The sequence below is a fragment of the Neopsephotus bourkii genome, unplaced genomic scaffold (genome assembly GCF_033783945.1).
Source record: "Neopsephotus bourkii isolate Nb327-2 ecotype Australia unplaced genomic scaffold, CSIRO-AGI_Nbou_v1 NB_457, whole genome shotgun sequence".
NCBI lineage: Eukaryota > Metazoa > Chordata > Aves > Psittaciformes > Psittacidae > Neopsephotus > Neopsephotus bourkii.
Window position 1 is genome coordinate 1934952 of NW_026900959.1, and position 17014 is coordinate 1951965.

A 17014-nucleotide genomic window follows, 5' to 3' on the forward strand; every position below is an offset into this window, starting at 1 on the left:
GAGCCAGAGGGGACCAAGTCGAAATCGGAGTCTGGTGGCTTCAAACCCCTGGGGACCCCTCTGGCTCTGCAGGGGCTGTGCTCCGGGGGCATCACTTTGCCATGGGTTTTCTACCCTGGTGATGGAGTGCTCAAGGGCAGGTTGGACCAGGGGCTTGGAGCAAGCTGCTCCAGTGGAAGGGGTCCCTGCCATTGGAACTGGAGGAGCTTTAAGGCCCCTTCAACCCAACCCATTCCATGGTGTGGGTTTGCTGCTGAGGCTTCCCGCTGCCTTTCCAGCAGGCTCCTGAGCAGGAGAAATGAAATCTTTGTAACTGCTCTGCAAACAGTGCTTAGAGAAAGGCTGAGTCCATCCGAGCAAGGATGCTGCAAGGGATTGATGCTCCCGTGGGTTTTCCTTCCAGAGCATCCCCCGGGGATCCTTCTGTGCCTTGTCTGTCAGCAAACCCTTTGTGCTCATCCCATTTGGGGATCCTCTAGGGAGGTCTCCAGATTGCAGTGGCTCATATGGGCTCTGTGAGAAGGGTTTCTCTCTGCTTCTGTGTGGAGTTCACCCCGTCTGTGGCTTTTGCTGCTGTTTGGGTGACCTCTGCCCAGTGGACACCCATACTAACCCCTGCAGGAACCATAGTGATGCTGCTTGCCCAGAGAAGCTGTGGCTGCCCCATCCCTGACAGTGTTCAAGGCCAGGTTGGACACAGGGGCTTGGAATCCTGCTTTTCCCAAAGCCACCTTCCCATGCCAGAGTCTCTTGGTAGCTGTCATCATCATTAACATTGGGTGTCCTTACCTGTGTGGCTCTGCTGGGATATCACCCCCTTGGCCTGGGATAGAGGATGTAAGCCCCGTTTTATGATCCTGACTCATGCCAAGCAGTGCTCCTGACTCCGATGGGAGCAGCGGTACTCACGTGAGCCTGGCTGCATGCTCAGGGCTCTAATTATGGGCTTTGCCCATGTTGTAGCGTGGGAACCGGAGCCATTAGCCCCTAAACCCTCCGGATCATTCCCAATACATTAATGTTTCTCATTAGTGAAGCCTGATGCCTTTTTCCTCTCTGTGATGACAGTGGTGCTGGCACCTGCTCGTGCTCGCTCTGCGTGCTGGCACTTCATTATATAATGATACAGTAAGTGCTGTAATACCCATTCCCAACTGGCAGTGGGCTTCTCTGCCTATGCCTCACCCAGAACCCATGAGGCAATGGGGAGGACAGGCCGGTGCTACTGAATACTTGGGCAGCACCCCTTATAATGAGCTGGGAAGCTGCTGGTGCAGAGGGGGGTACGGGCCAGGTGAGGACCTGAGTGTGGTGGATGGACTGGGGACCATCCCTGTGGGATGCAAGCCCCATCTCCTGTTTCCATGCTCCTTTAGGGACGAGCTGCCCCTTCCCCAGGCTGTGTTTCCATTTCCAGTCCCTTCTTCCCCCTCCTTCCAGGGAAACCATCTCCACGGCAACCTCAGAGCTCCAGGCTCTGCCTCAGAGCTGCTCTCCCATCCCCAGGACCTGGCTGGTAAGTGCCTTGGCAGGGCCTCAGGATGCTGCAGGGGAGGTGAGGGCTGAGCTGGGCAGGGAGGGGGGTGCCTGCACCCCGTGCCCCAGCTCCCCTCATCCTCGAGGCTCGCTTTGTGCTTTGTCATCGTTGTCCTGGTGCAGGAGAGGCTGTGGCTGGGTTCAGTTGAGCCCTGGTGCTGTCCCCATGCAGATGCTGTGCTGGGGGTCAGGGATGCTGGTCGGTGCTGGTTGTGCATCCGTTGGAAGCGGCCTTGCTTAGACCATGACCAACCCCGATGCCAAGTTCTCATCTTTCCCATCTCCTCCGAGTCCTGGGAAGAGCAGCAGGGAGCAGGGGCTCTGTTCCCTCTTGGTGCCACTTGGGCTTGGAGTGCAGCATCGCAGTGATGGCTGTGGCTGCTCTGCTGCTGTCCTGTGTGTGCATCCCTGGTGCCATGTGGGCAGAAATGGCTCTTCTGAGATGGGGGGGTCTTGCTGCAAACCTGCTGTGGTCCCATGTTTCCTGCATGGAGCAGCAGCAGCAGGGAGCATGGTTTACCTGTGACATTACTGGGGTTAATGATGTGGAACTGGGGTGGGATGGGAATGATGTGTAAGGAGGGGTGTGCTCGGCTGGAGCTGGCCAAGCTGCATCACTGGGATGGGGATGCTGTGGCTGCTGGGAGGGAGCACTGGGTCACAGCCCTGACTTTGCTGTCTCCTGGTCCCCACAGGGCAGGATGAGGCCGCTGGGTGCTCTGTTCCTGGCTGCTCTCCTGACTGGTGCCGCAGCCTCTTGGCCTGATGAACCTTCCAGGACCTGCTTCTTCCAGATGCTCAGCGATGGGGACAGCTTGTTCTGCAGGTGAGGGGCTCCCCATTGCCTCCAGCCATGCACTGCCCCCTGTGTCCCATCACCTCCTGGGACACCACCGGCCCCTTTGCCAGGGCTATCAACATCCATGGCTTTCTTCCTTTGGTTTTCCATGGGGGGTTCCAGAGGGAGGAGGCTGCTCCTTGGGGCAGGGAAGTTCTGGAGCGGTTCATCCCGCAGACCTGGGGTTGTGCCATGGGGATGCTGATGGTGAGCTGGTGGCCTTGAGGCTCGCTGCACACGCGCTGTGGTACCCAATGGCTTGTCCTGGTGGCCCCTCTGCTGTTAGATGATGTGGAGGGGAAGTGCTTCGGGTTGGAGCTGGAGACACCTGCCCTGCTGCTGCACTGTCAGTCCCCAGAACAGAGCAGGCTGGGTTCAAGCTGCTTGTCTACAGCCAAGGGGGTGAGGGTGGCTTTGTTCTCCTCCTCGCCATCTTCAAGCCTTAAATTCACCCCTATAGGCCATGATTCCTTTAAAGCCTATGGTGAATGTGGCCCATCTCAGGTGTGCACAGGAGGGTGCTTTTATCCTGGTGCACAAGGTGCTGCACTTGGTGGCAGCAAGCTGGATCCTGCATCTCCTGCCCAGCACTGGAGCCAGTGGCTCTGGGAAGTGGCTCTAATTCCCATGCACTGCACGGTGTCACCTCACCCATCCCGTGTCCTCTCCTCCTTTCTCTCTGCAGAGGGGATTTGGAAGTCATTTACCCGGAGCTGGGTGACGTGGGCTGCTCGTACATCCCCAAGTGCCACCAGTACCGGGAGCGCATCAGCAGGGAATGGGGCAGCCCCCGTGTCCGGTACCCGCAGGCTGACAAGGTGAGTCCTGCACTGCTCCCAGCTTTGCTGTTAACTCGAGGTGTATCTGGATCACAGGGGAAGAATCCATTGGGAAAACGTTGCTTACACATGTGTGTGCTTGGACTTTGATCCTGGGCAGGCAGGGAAGCTCAGTGCCTTTGCTTTGGGTGCCGGGGATGGCCTGGGAGGTGTTTGCGCAGTGTTGTGTGTTGCTTGGTAGCCTTGGCCCGTGGGCAAAGTGCCATCAGCCGCAGGGGCTGGTTGTTGGGTGACTTTGTAAGCTGCTTTCCTGTGCTTCAGGGCTTTGGTTTGAGGTTGAGCTGCGGGTAAACTGAAACTCCTGCTGGTAGGGGCCATGTAGGGACAGGCCAAGGGGAATGGCTTGAACCTGCCCGAGGGGAGACTGAGCTGAGCTCTTAGGCAGAAGCTCTTCCCTGTGAGGGTGCTGAGGCGCTGGCACAGGGTGCCCAGAGAAGCTGTGGCTGCCCCATCCCTGGCAGTGCTCAAGGCCAGGTTGGACACAGGGGCTTGGAGCAAGCTGCTCCAGTGGCAGGGGTTGGAACTGGAGGAACTTTAAGGTCCCCTCCACCCCAACCCCTGCCATGAGAACATTTTGGTCTCATTTGCTGCCGTTTCCGTCGCGTTTTAAACTTCCCCTGAGCTCCTTCAAGCAAACCCAAGCTCGGTCCTGACCGCCCCCCCCATCCGGACCCCGAAGCTGCTGTTACCGCCCGCCGCCACCGGGTGGCAGCATTGAACTTCCCGAGCTCCAGCGCTGGGCGCTCCCGATGGGCTGGGGCTGTCCTGGCAGGGAGGAGGAGGAGGAGGAGGAGGGCAGATGCGGTGCCGCGCAGGGCTGTGCCAGGGGCTGGGATCACAGCACCCGCTGTGCCCATCAGAGGATGTGGTGGCATCAGCCTTGTCCCCAAACCCTGCTGCGATCCTTGCCAGCAGCCCATTGCAGCTTCCCCATCACTGACCCCAACCCTGGTAAGGGGGGAACCCGGCTCTTGTGCATCTTGTTGGTACCTTGAAGTGGCAAGAATCGGTTTTTCTGGCTGCTTCGTTGCCGTCTGGGAAGCCTCTTCCCCTCTTGTCACATGGGTTGAAGTAAAACTCTTCCCTTAAAGATGCCTGATTCCACCAAAGGGTTAACCCCCGGCACCGGATGCTGTTCATGGACTCATCCCTCACTCGTGTGTGGCTTTCCAGGAGTTGGAGGCTTCCCGGGGATGCAGCACTTGCTGCTTGTTGCTGTCCTGGAAAGCAGGGAGAAGGGCAGGGACTGGGCTGCGGTGATGCTGATGGATGCTGCTCTGTCCAGCAAATGATGCTGTGGGGAGGACTTGGGGGCTAAGCAGGCCCAGACCCTGGGATGTGCTGGGGGGGGATAAAGGCTTTGTATCTGTGAACCTGAAAACAAGGCAGGTGAGCTCTGGCTTCGGAGCTGTGTGCACCATGCTTGGGATGGGATGCCCACTGTGGCACTGGGATGGGCAGAGGACTGGTTCTGAATTCCTCAGGTTTTTCTCTATGGGAATGGATGGGTTCTCTCCCAAACCTGTCAGGATGCTTTGGGATAATCTTTTTCCCTGCTAAAAATCCCCCTGAAGTGAGTGGGAAGCAGAGCTGCCACATCCTGTGCCAGGGCCGAGGCGTGCTCAGGCGATGGGGTTGCTTTTTCTGGTTTATGATGGGATTTCTAAGGTCAGGAAACTGGATTTGTCTTTCCGTAATTCCCGAGTGAGAACGGGAAACCTGCGCTGAAGTTACCTCCATCCCCAAGTGATGCTTCCCGGCACAGTGGGGTGCTATCGCCCTGCCGCAGCTTGGTGATGCCATGGATGGAGGGGTGAGAAATGGGCTGGGCAAAAGGCTGGCGATGCTTTTCCCGTTGGACTCGGTGGCAGAGGAGCTGGGGTTTGAGGATGCAAACTCGTGTGGGAAGTGTCTGCTTCCCGCGGAACACTGCGTCTCCTGCGGAAAAACAACCGCCAAAGGCAGCCAAATGCGGAGTGTTTGTGTGTTGGCTCCGGAAATCCGCCCCCGAGCGGGGGGAATGGGACATTCCCCGTCCTCATCCCATGCTCCTGGGGGCTGAACCTCACCCTGCTCATGCCCGAGGTCTCTGCTCGCAGCGCTGATGCTCCTTGGTGAAGGCAGCGTCAATGGGCTTGTGGGTGAAGGGTGGCCAAGTGGGGTGGAGCTGGGCTTTGAGGCGCACCTCCTGCTGCTGGGGAAAGCAGTGCCTCATCTTCAGTGTGTTAACAGGGGGGTTAATGTGTTAATATTGAATATGTTGGTGTTTACCTGGTTCAGACCCTTGGCCGTTGCAGCCAGCTTGATCAAACATCGCTTTGCCTTCCCAAAAGACCCCTTATTTGGTGCGATGGAAGCTGCGGTTACATCTGGTTGCTCGGCATCCTCAGGCAGAGGGATAAGATGGTTCAGGTACCCTGGGAATCCTTTAGGTCCAGAGGCACAGACCTTCCCTCGGCTTGGGGAAGTGCCTTTGCCTCAGCCTTGAGCTGGAGCAGAGCTTGGTCTGCGAGATGCAGCTTTGTGATGCTGAGGATGCTCGGTCCTTGCTGAAGACCCCTCTGAGCATCGGGTAACACCGAGAGCATCCCATGCAACCTGTGGGTAGCACCGCAATGAGGTGACATGGGGCAAAATGCCAAACGCAGCCATTAAACCATGCTGGCATCTTCCTGACCCCCCCAAGCCCTTTCCCAGGCCAAGGAGGAAGCGGGAACAGCGGCAAACATCAGTGGGGGAACGGCGTCCTCCCGGTCCTGCCTCAATATTGCTTTGCTCAACCGAAAATAAATTGGAAAAGAAAATTGGACATTGCATCAATTTGGGGCGAGTTTATAAATCCTGCAGCTAAGCAATCCCCATGGAAAATGATAGATCACGGCCCCTGCCATGATGTATAGGCACATTACCCGGGACGGCGCGTTACATGATGCTCTTTTATTACCGCGGTTGGTGGCAGACAGCAAAACGGATTACACCGGGGATCAAATCGATGGGAACTTTATTTGCTGGCCCTTTAAAAACACATTTCTGCCCCTTATAGAAACATACGGGAGATGCGACCGAGAGGAGTTGTCTGCTTGTTAAAAAGCAATTTACCTGCCGCCAGGCGCTGGGGCTGCCGTTCAGGGCACTACCTTCTACCTGCTGCTCCAGACTGCCTTTATCACAGGGGTTGACAACTTCCTTAGGGGCTCCTTGGGGCTGTGAGGAAGGGACGGGGCTCGTTCTCTGGACCGGGGGCAGGTGTCTTGGGAATCAAGTGCGTTTCACCAGGCTACAGCCCCAAACTGGAATGGAAATGGTGTTTGTGAGGCCCCTCTCTGTGTAAACCAGGCTGAGATTGGAGCATCCGTGAGCTCAAACTGCTCCCTGCAGCTGTACGGATCATCTTGCAAGCACTGTGTGTGTTTTCAGTGTCCTAAACCATTCCCATAGTGGAATGGGCTGGAAAAGCCCCCCAGCCCTGCAAACCATGGGATGATGCCCTCAGGGGTTGCATCAGGCTTCGTACAGCAGCAGCTCTATGTCCTCTTTGTGCCTAAACCTGCCACCAGCACCCTGGGGTGCTGCTCTGGGCCTGGAGGGCCATGGCAATGCCCTGCTATGGCGCTGGGGATCCCAACCCTGCCTCTAGCAAGAGTCCACAGCAAATCCCATTTGCTGGTTATGTCCCAGCCTTTGCTCCTTTGGCGGCTGCATTGGGGACAGTCCTGATTTATAAGGGTTTGTGCTCTAGGATCTGAGGGCCATTATTCGGGAAATGGCTTGGATGAGGGAACCCATTAGCTTCACACAAAGGGAGGAGAAGGTCTGCTTCATCTCCTAATTGGGATGTGCTCTACTTGTGTCAGGCAGAGCTTTGCAGCTGGCTGCAAGAGGGGCTTTGGAGCAGCGCTCAGGTTAAAGTCGGGTCTCATTAGAGATGGCTTCAAGCAGTTTGTGCATCCTTGGTGGCTCCTGGATCTGTCTGGGGTTGAGGAGCCACCAGCTTGTTTTTCCCTCAGTCCTGTCTGGGCTACTTAGGAACAATGGTCCAGCATTCCTTCCCCATGCTGTCAGCCAGATATTATGGGGATTAGCCCAAGCCCCTGGTGATGAACCCCTCCCTGTTGCCCTGCTGGAGCCGATGCTGGTTTGGGTTCCCATGGCCCTGTTCCATAGCGGCTCCCTGGCGCCTGGGCTCAGCCTGGCCTTGAGCAGAGGGGTTGGTGTGAGGCCTCTGAGCTACCAGAAATGCCTCTTTGAGGGCTTAAGTGTGGGGTGGTGAAGCAAAGCAGTGTGTGTGTGCTGCAGGCTCGGCCCTGTCCTCTGCTGACCCGCTCCCAGGCAGGACAAGAGTGAGGGTCTGAGCTGCACTGGGATGGGATCCCCTTTGTGCACCCCAGAGCGAAGCACTGCTTTGCTTTCTGCACCTTTGGGGATGCAGGAGAGCATCCTTGGGGATGGGAAGTGTGGGTGCTATTCCAGGAGGGACTGATGGGACAGCTGGTGCTGCATGCCATGAGAGCCCCTTTCCATGAGCAGCCCTGGCAGATCTGTCACTTCACATCTGCTTCATTACCTACGTGCTCGCTGGACATTTAACCACCCTGGACAAACAATGCTCCCCTTCAGGCAGAAGGATGGGCTTGGGAGCTGCCAAGAGCCTCCAGGTCATCAAGCCTGCTCTCCTTATTGCTTATGTATTGGCATGCACCCGGGTGTGGGACAGACACTTGTGCCTGTTTCAGCAGGGAGCTGTTTGAAGCAGCTGATGGTTCTACTTTGATCCCTGTACACACTATACAGTAATCAAAGTTTAAGCTGCTTTGGATGAAATAATTGCTTAACAATCATATAAGACAAAGTGATTCAACAAATGACAATTAGGACTTGTGATATACAGAACAGATGCATTCAGTGTACCATATTATAATGTGCTAATACAAGATTGACAGCACAATAATAGGAGAGAACAGCCACTCAGCCTATAATTCCAAACCAAATGTGAGGCTGTCCACAGAGCTCAAATCCTAACAGGCTGTAAAATTAGAGGTAAGAAGGCACAAGTTTCACAAAGGCTCATTAGCAGGTTGGCTGTGAATTTCCAAGGAGGGGGGGATATTTCCTGCTGGAGAATTACTTGTAGGCTGCGATGCGAGGAGGAAGAGGGGGGAACTGCACTCTCCACATGTTGGGAAGTGAAGTAACCTGCATCTGCCGGGTCTCCACCAGGCTGAACTGGTGCTGTTCCCTGTTAACAGCTGGGGTTGGGAGCAGAGAGCGCTGTGGCAGCATCCCCATGCTGGGGTGCCAGGGGATGGGATGCATCAGATAGCGTTACTGTACAGCACGGATACATGAACCAGACAGTGGTGTTAAGGACCAAATGAAATTAAGACTGATATGAGCACCGAGGTCTAACGGGCGTTCCCCATGGGAATTGGGCACTTCCCAAGCCCTAAATGATACTGATGGGTGACAGGGCCACCCTTTAGCCCTGTCCGTGGCAATTAAGGCAGCTGGCTTGTGCTTGCTCTTCTCTTTGGGTAAATCAAGAGCCGGGGACGTGTGCAGGAGCGGAGGCTGTCAATCCGCTGCCCTGCGTGAGCGGGGAGCGCGCTGGCACGTGGAGCAGCAGGAACCGGGGTGCATCCTGCCTGACCCCTGCCACGGGCTGGCTGCAGCAAGGGATGCGCTGCTCGCTCCTTGCAGAGCTGCTTGGGAGCCAAAACGGATCAAAGGAGCGAATGTTTTCAGCTTTGGTGACAAACCAGGCTTCAGCGCGTCTTGTGCTTTACACACAGCGCGCACTTTATCCCCCTAACATGTAATTTTATCATATTTTATTATTAAATAAACATGCCAGGAAAATATACTTCTTGTGCGTGGGGGAGGATGAAAAGGTTTGGTAATTAAAACTTCTATCCATCATCGTTGAACTCCACGAGATAATTGTGTTGCTGCTGCAGATGTAGACTCGGTATTGAATCACCCGCTTTCTGTGCTCGAATCGGAGCCGCCGCTCGTGGCTGTGTGGAGTGGGGATGTGCCATGGGATCGATGGGATTCCGGTGGGAAAGGCCTGGGAGCGTGTGGTTGTGCCCTGGCCAACAAGAGGAATTTGGCTTCTTGTGGTGGTGATGCTGGTTTATTGGATGGGCAAGTCCCTGCCATCACAGGGCACCTTTAGAATCACTTTGGTTTGAGCCTGGTAATCCGTGGTAGTGATTTAGGCAAGTCTATTGTGAAGAAATAGGGATTTTTAGGAATTGCAAAGCAAACTTCATTGGAGACAGAGGAATCTATTGAAAAAAGAACCTAAATCTGTTTTTCCCCACCCTAATTTTGGGATGCTCCATGTGCCAGTGTGGGCGTTGGGCACTTCAGAGCTTTAGCTGGGGTGACACTAGAGAAAAGGCTCTAAAGCTCATCTCCTCCCTCATTTAAGCTCCCATTTCATTGTTGAGGAGACCCTTAGGAAGTGCTGCCCCCACAAACCCACATGCCAAAGCCCATCTGGGCTTTCAAAGTCAGGTTCCACACTGTGGTCGATGGCAGATCAATGAGCCCCGAGGGGAGGTGTCACACTTACTGCATCTCCTGCCATCCCCAGGACCTGCCTTGGCCCTTTCAAAAGGCATTAGCTATGGTTTGGGTGCACAGGAGGGTTTATAGCAGGAGGCAGCTCCCCTGAGTGCTCCTGGCACTTGTGCATTGAAAATGGGTCTGTGGGGTCTGAAAACAGGTTTGAATTTGGGGTGAGCTGGGCACAGCTTCCCCTGCATCCTCTCTGGCTTCTCTATGTGCTTCTGATGCTGGCTCCATAGTGGGTTGGTACCCAGAAGGGAAAACATCCCTCTTGCCTCCCTGCTGTTGCTGCACCTTGTGAACCCACTTGGAGAAGGACACTGCAATTCCATCATATTCCTGACCCACAGCTCCAGCTTCAGGCCTTGTTGGGACTGGGAAAGGCTCCAGGACAAGACCTGGCTGTATGCTGGGTGCATTAGGGGGTCTCTGCTCCATCACCCTTTGCTCTCTGCAGAGGGGCCTGAGTGCAACCGGTCTCTTGTGGTTCTCATTAGGATGGGATGAGTTGCTGAGGATGTGGATTTAAAACCTGGGAGGTGATGGGTGCTGCTGGCTTTGGTGCGGGAGGGCAAGGAGGGAAGCGTTGTGTGGGAATTTACCCATAAAGCACCCATTGGCCCTGCTGGAGCCCTCCCAGGGGAATATCCGAGCATCTTCTGTGCCTTCTCTAGGAGGGCTTGAGCCAGTTCTGAGCTCAGTTTTGGCAGCAGAGGTTATTGATGCCCTTCCCACCAAGGTGCAGCCCTCGCTGGGTCCCTTTCCGGCAGGGAAAGCCGCTCTGTCCTGCTCTCCCACTCCTCCCGTGCTTCCCAAGCATCACCTCCTGCTCAGAGCGGCATCCCAGGGCGCTCAGCGTCACCGCCGCGCTCAGAGCATCCATAGAAGTCATTCCCGGGAGCCTTCCCTCCCCTGCAGCCTCTTCCCCGGTGCCTCCCCGCCAGCACCGGAGCCTTTTCCATGGATGAGTAATTCTTCCTAATTTGGGGGCTCCTTCCTGCGCGGTACCAACCCCGAGCTCTCCTGCCTCTTCCCAGCTGCCAATCTGCGGCAGAAATGTCCCCCCTTTTCCCGGCGGAGGGGAGGAGATGAGGAATCTCTGTTATACAAGCCGGGGCTGGGGCGACTATTTTGGATCCCTCCTTCCTGCCTCCAAATTGCAGCTTCGAATGTGACAAGTTACAAAACACTTGAGTCATTTCTCTCTCGCTGCCTTTTTTCTCATCACCCCCCCCCCTTCCATCACCACCACCACAAGGGTTTGGGTTGTTTTATAGGGAAAAAGGATAATCTCTGTGTTCCCCCCCTCCCCAGGGCCGGGTGGCTGCGTGCAGCCCCCACGCAGGGTAACTCTGCTCGCTGTTTATGTAAGCTGCTCATGTTCTGCTGAGCTGCAGCGAGAGCTGTTGTCAATTCAGAGGAAAACCCACGTCTGCCCACGTAGGATCTCCCGAGCAGGGTTGTGTAACGGGGAATCAGGCAGCCCCTCGGTGCTGGGGGGGGCTGGAAGAGCCTTTTTGGGGGATATCTTGGATATCCGGAGGGAAAAGAGTGGGAAAAGTCCGTGGTGCTGGGAAAATCCATCTGCTGCGATGGGCTGCGGGGAGAGGAGGCGGCGCGGTGCGGTGCGTGCCGCTGCCTCTCTGCAGGGGATGGGGATGCTCCAGAGGTCGGCACACGCACCCACAGCGTGTTTGAAACTCAGCATCAGGCAACTTCCAGCACCTCCCTTCCATGGGGTCTTGGGGGAAAAGGGACTTTGCTGGCGGATAAGACTCAGTGCTGGACTTGAGGAGGGGATGTGCAGCGCCTCCATCCTTCGTGGAGCGGGTGGCTTGACCCTGCGGCTCCGGGGGGTGAGCAAAGCCTCTCTTTGCCACTGTCACCAGTGGGTTTGCACATTCAGCCTTAGTATCTGAGGCAGGGGGTTACATCTGTCACTCCGAAAAGGCTCCGTATCCCCCTGCATTATCATCTCAATGATGCTTTCTATACATATGGAAGAAGAAGAATTAAAGCTGGTGCCTTGCAGTTGCTCCCAGCCCCTGAGAACCACTCTTCCCCTTATCAGATTGGCGTTCTTTACGTCTTTACCCATATTTATTCATGCAGAACAGAGTCGCCCTGCCACGGGGCTGCCGGGTGCACTGCTATACATAAGAATGCACCTTCATTTCCATCCCCACTACTTCCCCACAATGGAACGAGTGGGTTATTTTTGTTCCTCCTGTATCTGTGTTTGATTCCAATGTGGAGGAAGGAGAGGAGTTAAAAACCCACCCTCTAAATTCACCTTTTCTGCTCCTATCAAAATCCCCCCCTTCTGAATCTTTCTAAGCCATAGAAACGAGGCACTGCATTGAGCTGCTCCAGAGGGGAGAGACGGGCCCGGGGATGAGGGGGAGGAATGTGTTTTGGGGCAAGGAGTAAGTTTATAACTATTTTTCTCTTAACCGGCGCAGTTAGCTGTGCTGCGAGCCATTCATCTTCTGCTTTAATAACTCATTCGCCTCGCGTGGAGATGGGGTGTTATAGTCCTGGATATTGCTTTTCTTGGCATCGAGCATCAAAGCAGAATCCACGTTTTTCTCATCAAATACATTTTCATTGTAATTGAAATAATTTTCTGCTTTCTCCCTGTATGTGGGGTACCGGAGCGCTCCTTCCCCCCAGTCCCTCTTTCTGGCCTGACGTGTGTTGATTTCTCATCCCAAGTGATGGTTTCAGTGCTGGCAATCCCAACTCCTTCCTTTTCCCCCTTTTCCTTGTTGTGTGATGGTTGAAGTGCTGCTGTTTCCCTTGGGCTGCCTGTCATCAAATAATCAATCAGATATTCTATGCTATGCAGGATTAGTTTGCATCCAGGGGTGCTCCCTTGCTGTGGGGACCGATGCATATTGGGGGTACCACAAGGCCCCAGCTAGCTCAAGGGCTTTTTGTGATCATTTCACCCTCATTTGGCACTGTAAACCCTTCCCTGTGCCCGGGGTCCCTTCCCCCCTGGGGCACAATGAGTTTGGAGGGATGTCCATGGCTGGCAGGTCCCGGTGCGATGGATGCGCTTGTGGCCATGGAGGGTTGGGAGCAGAGGGAGCTCTCGGCTCGCGGCTCCGCTGCTTCCTTCGCTCCTCACCAGGGTTGAGATCCTTACACAGCACTTCTCCCTTTCATGTTCCCCTGCCTGTCTCTTAAGCGATCATTTGATCTCAGCATCTCCACGAGGAGGATCGGAGCCTGATCAGGCACTCATGGGAGGGGAGGATTAAGCAGGGGATCAAAGCGGCTGCGTCGCGTGCTGCGGCTCGGGGCTCAAAGCAGGGGTGGCCGCGGGGGTGATGGGTACCAGGGTGGCATCAGGGGACACGGGGCACGCTTGGGGACAACAGCTCTTCATGCAGGAAAGCAGCACCCTTGCACCGCTGCAAGCAGCCGTCACCCTTGCACCAGGCCTGGTGTGGGTGCACTGATGGGCTTGTAGCTGTCTTCAGAGGTTTTCCCACGTTTAAGGATGCTCAGGCTGCCGTGCTTCCCATGTAGGTGTGACAGGAATTCCCTCATTAAACAAATATTGGGAGAGTGGGAGGCAGCAGGGATGCTGAGCCCCACTGCGATGCTGCAGCCCCCAAAGTGCTGCCCCCCCAGCCCAAGCACACAGCAGCATCGCACCCACCAGGTCTGCAAAAGCAGAGCTTGTCTGTACCAATGCTGTCGTCATCCCTGCCCCATTGCATGGACCCAGCTGCTCTTTGGGGGTGATGAGGCAGGGTGGGAGCGGGGGGCACGCGCCATGGGTCCGGATTTGGGTGCTGCTCAGGGCTTTGCAGCTCCGCAGCTGCTGGGTTTGATCCCATCCCTCCGGGAGAGCTCCCTCGATGGATTTGCCAGATTTCTTCCAGCTGGAGTGAAAAGCCTGGGAATTTGGGTGGGAATGCAGCCGCAAGGAGAAGCAGGGCTCTTGGCATGCGGGAAGCAGATGGGTTTGGCTGGGGTTGCTGCCTGCTCCCGGCCACCTCTGGGCTTGCTGGAGTGATGCTCCAGCCTCTCCTGGACCATCCACGGGATGAGCCAGCCCGGGCTCAGCTGCCAGCAGAGGGGATACCAGAGCCCTGCCAACCTGGCACCTTTCCCCATTGGAAAGGGAAGGGAGGCTTGGAAAACAGTGCTTTGGGAACCTTCTCTTGCTGGAATGTCACTGCAGGTGCCACTTGCTGCCTGCGCAATGAGCCCAGGGAGATACTCCTAGAGAGCATCGTGTGCGAAGTCGCTCCATGCCCTCCAATGACCGTGGTCTTCACACACTTGGTTTGCCCAGCAAAGAGCCTGTAATTGGGAGAGGAATGCCTGAAGGTGGATAAGGGAGGGAGACTCCTATGGCCCCCCTGCCCAAACCATGCAGCCCTCCAATGAATGCCATTATCCCAGGAAATACCTTTATCAAAGCTCAGCCTTTTGAGTCTTTTCATTATCTGGGTAATTTTCATTATCAGGGTATAAATGGCACAGGCACTTAAGGGCTGTTCTCAGCAAAGGCCTGAGGCCACAAGGAAGGGCTTGTGGCCGAGGTGGTGGGCAAATGGCTTTTGCCTCCCTCGTGCCCATCTCCTTTGCACACACACACTGGTACGTAGAAACGTGCAGTTAAGATACCACCACAAACACACACACACAAAACCCCTGTGGCAGCCTCCAAACAGTGAATTAAATGAGGATGAAAGGCAAACGCTAGCTCTGGCAAAACCCTAGGAAAGGAGCCATCAGCTCTCCGCATCGTCCTGGGATTTCAAACCACGCCAATGAAATTTGGCCGCTTCATTTCATTCCCTGTCAATCAGCGTCGCTGCTGCTGATGCTTCCTCCTCTTTTTATATCCCCCATCTCTTTTGGCGATGCCCAGAGCTCAGTTGTATCCCAGCCAGGCAGCCCTCATCACCAAGCGATTAAATCATCGTACAGGGAAGGGAAAAAACCCAGGAGAGACGTCTCTTCTCAGACATAATAGTAAAAAGGGGGTGGCGGGGGGACGCCGGCTCCGGCTCTATTTCTGCTCTGATGTGTCCTGGCGCTGCCGGCGCGTTCCATGCTGCGCGATGCCGAGCCGGCGTTCACCCGCTGTGCACGGTGCAGGGATGCGCACAGGGGCTCCTGCAGCATCCCAAAGCTTCCAGCCCCAGGGACTGGGTCGGTTTTGGTGCTGGACCCTGCCCTGCTGCAGCTTTGCCAGGCTTCTGCGTGGAGCTGTTGGGATTTGTGAATGTGGAACGTTGTGTCTGGTACCTGCAGCATCCCGGCCTCTGAGCATCCTGGCTTCCAATCATCCTAACCTCTGAGCATCCTGGCTTCCAATCATCCTAACCTCTGAGCATCCTGGCTTCCAATCATCCTAACCTCTGAGCATCCTCAGCATCTTGGCCTCTGAGCATCCTGGCCTACAAGCACCCCTGCTTCTGAGCATCCCTGCTTCTGAGCATCCCTGCCTCCAATCATCCCAGCCTCTGAGCATCCCTGCCCCGTGTCTTTTGCGAGTGCAGCTCTCTAAAATCTAGTGCTTTAATAACGGAGCCCTCGGGCTATAAAGGGACCATGGAGGGGGGGTGGAAATAATTGTGCCATTGAGGGTGATCGGTTTAGAGTGTTTCCTGCCCTGGATTTGGCTGTTCCCAGAAGGAAACTGAGCCAGGAGGGTAGGGCTGCCTTAATGAAAATGTGCCTTATGGCCTGTGCCTGGGGACCATGCACCGGTGCCTGTCCCTGGACCCCCTTTTTCATACAGATGCTTGCAGCAATGTCATGGCCCCAGGTCTGGACCAAGCCTTGGCAAGGGCTGTGCTGCTGCATTGGTCCTGGGCTGTTCTAGGTCCCCAACAGGTTGCTTTTATTCATTGCAATGGGTTTGCATCTAAATGCAGCGTTCCAGGAAATCCTGCCCTGCTCCTGACATCCCTGGGCAAAGCTGAGCTCAGATCCCAGCTTTTCCCACATGGAAAACAGAAAAGCTGAGGGTGTGAGTGCAAACCCCTCCATCCCGGGGGCCTGTTCCCGAGCGGATGCACAGCTGTGGTTAGGGGTGATGGGTTTGGGGGGGCCGTTGGCCTGGGAAGGAGCATTAAACCCCAGTTGTGTGGCTCTCGTGTGGCCGCCGAGCGGGGCAGCCAAGGGCTGGGCCAGCCGCTTGCTTTTTCATTTCAGAAATGTCACTGAGTCACCAATGACTCATAATTATAATGGGAGACATTTCCAACCCGGAGCATGACTCCGAGGCGTCTTCCAGGGATATTAGAGCTGTTTGTAAAAGCCAGGCCTTGCCCCGGCGCTCTCCCCCACTCCACGGTGGTTTTGTGTCCCCCCCCTTCTCCTTGCCAAGGTGACAGCAGGGATGCGGCCACCCCGCCGGGCTGAGGATGCTCCGATGCTCATCCATGTCCAGGGGGAGCAGGGGGACGCATTAGCGCTCCCCATCAGGTGGCAGGTGTCTATTAAAGTGACTCCCATCACCGCTGCGTCTGGCCTGCCCTTGACTCAGGGCTGTCCCAGCAGACAGCTCCGTGTCCGTGCTGTGACCTCCGTGGCTCCAGGGGTATCAGCAGGCAGAGGGACCACGGTGCAGCACGGGGTTGGGGTTACTTCTGTGTCTGAGCATCATCTGCATTATCCCTCACTCTTCCACTGCTTCCTCCTCTTCCCAGCCAGGGAAATTGTGCTTCCCACCCCAGGTGTGATGGGATAGATCGGGTTGGGTCCCTGAGGCATCTCTGAGAGCCAGACAATGGGTGCTGCGGTGGGGTGATGCTCCCCATCAGAGCTGCTTTGGCACTTGGCTCTTCCCACAGCTCACCTTAGCAGACAGCCCAGTGCTGTGCCTCCAGCCCCAGTTCATTAAGCAGGATGGGTATGAATTCAATCAGGGAGGGGTTTGATCCAGTCGGACCAGTTCCGAGCTCCCAGGGTGACTGGTGTGGGTCGGTGCCAGCATCCTCCCCGGTGCGATGCAGGGAGCCGTGTACTTCCCTCCTTGCTGGAAATACTTTCTCACCAAATAGCATTAAATATTCCTGAGCTGTGAACATCTTGGACTGATTTTATTTTCCATAAATAAACTTGTTGGGAGATATTTGGAGATGGGCCTAAGCTGCAGAGCTTGGACTGGCTCCCAAATCTTGCTGCTGTTTGGGCTCGAGGGGTTGGTTCAGGATTGTTTCGAGCTTTATTTCGGCGTTAAGGGTTTGGGATG

General features: G+C 55.6%; 1 protein-coding gene across 4 annotated transcripts in view; it reads left to right on the forward strand.

Moving 5' to 3' along the window:
• Positions 1 to 17014, forward strand: part of PEBP4 (phosphatidylethanolamine binding protein 4) — a 68990-nt gene that overhangs the window by 4676 nt on the left and 47300 nt on the right. The window contains exons 1-4 of one of the 4 annotated variants that reach the window (XM_061349761.1): positions 1106 to 1128; positions 1441 to 1516; positions 2232 to 2362; positions 3060 to 3192. In XM_061349761.1, the coding sequence (XP_061205745.1) occupies positions 1121 to 1128; positions 1441 to 1516; positions 2232 to 2362; positions 3060 to 3192 (348 nt within the window). In that variant the 5' untranslated portion in view covers positions 1106 to 1120. Of the gene's footprint in view, positions 1 to 1105; positions 1129 to 1269; positions 1295 to 1440; positions 1517 to 1537; positions 1556 to 2231; positions 2363 to 3059; positions 3193 to 17014 lie in introns of those variants that run through there. The other 3 variants (XM_061349762.1, XM_061349760.1, XM_061349763.1) reach the window with 3 other exon arrangements.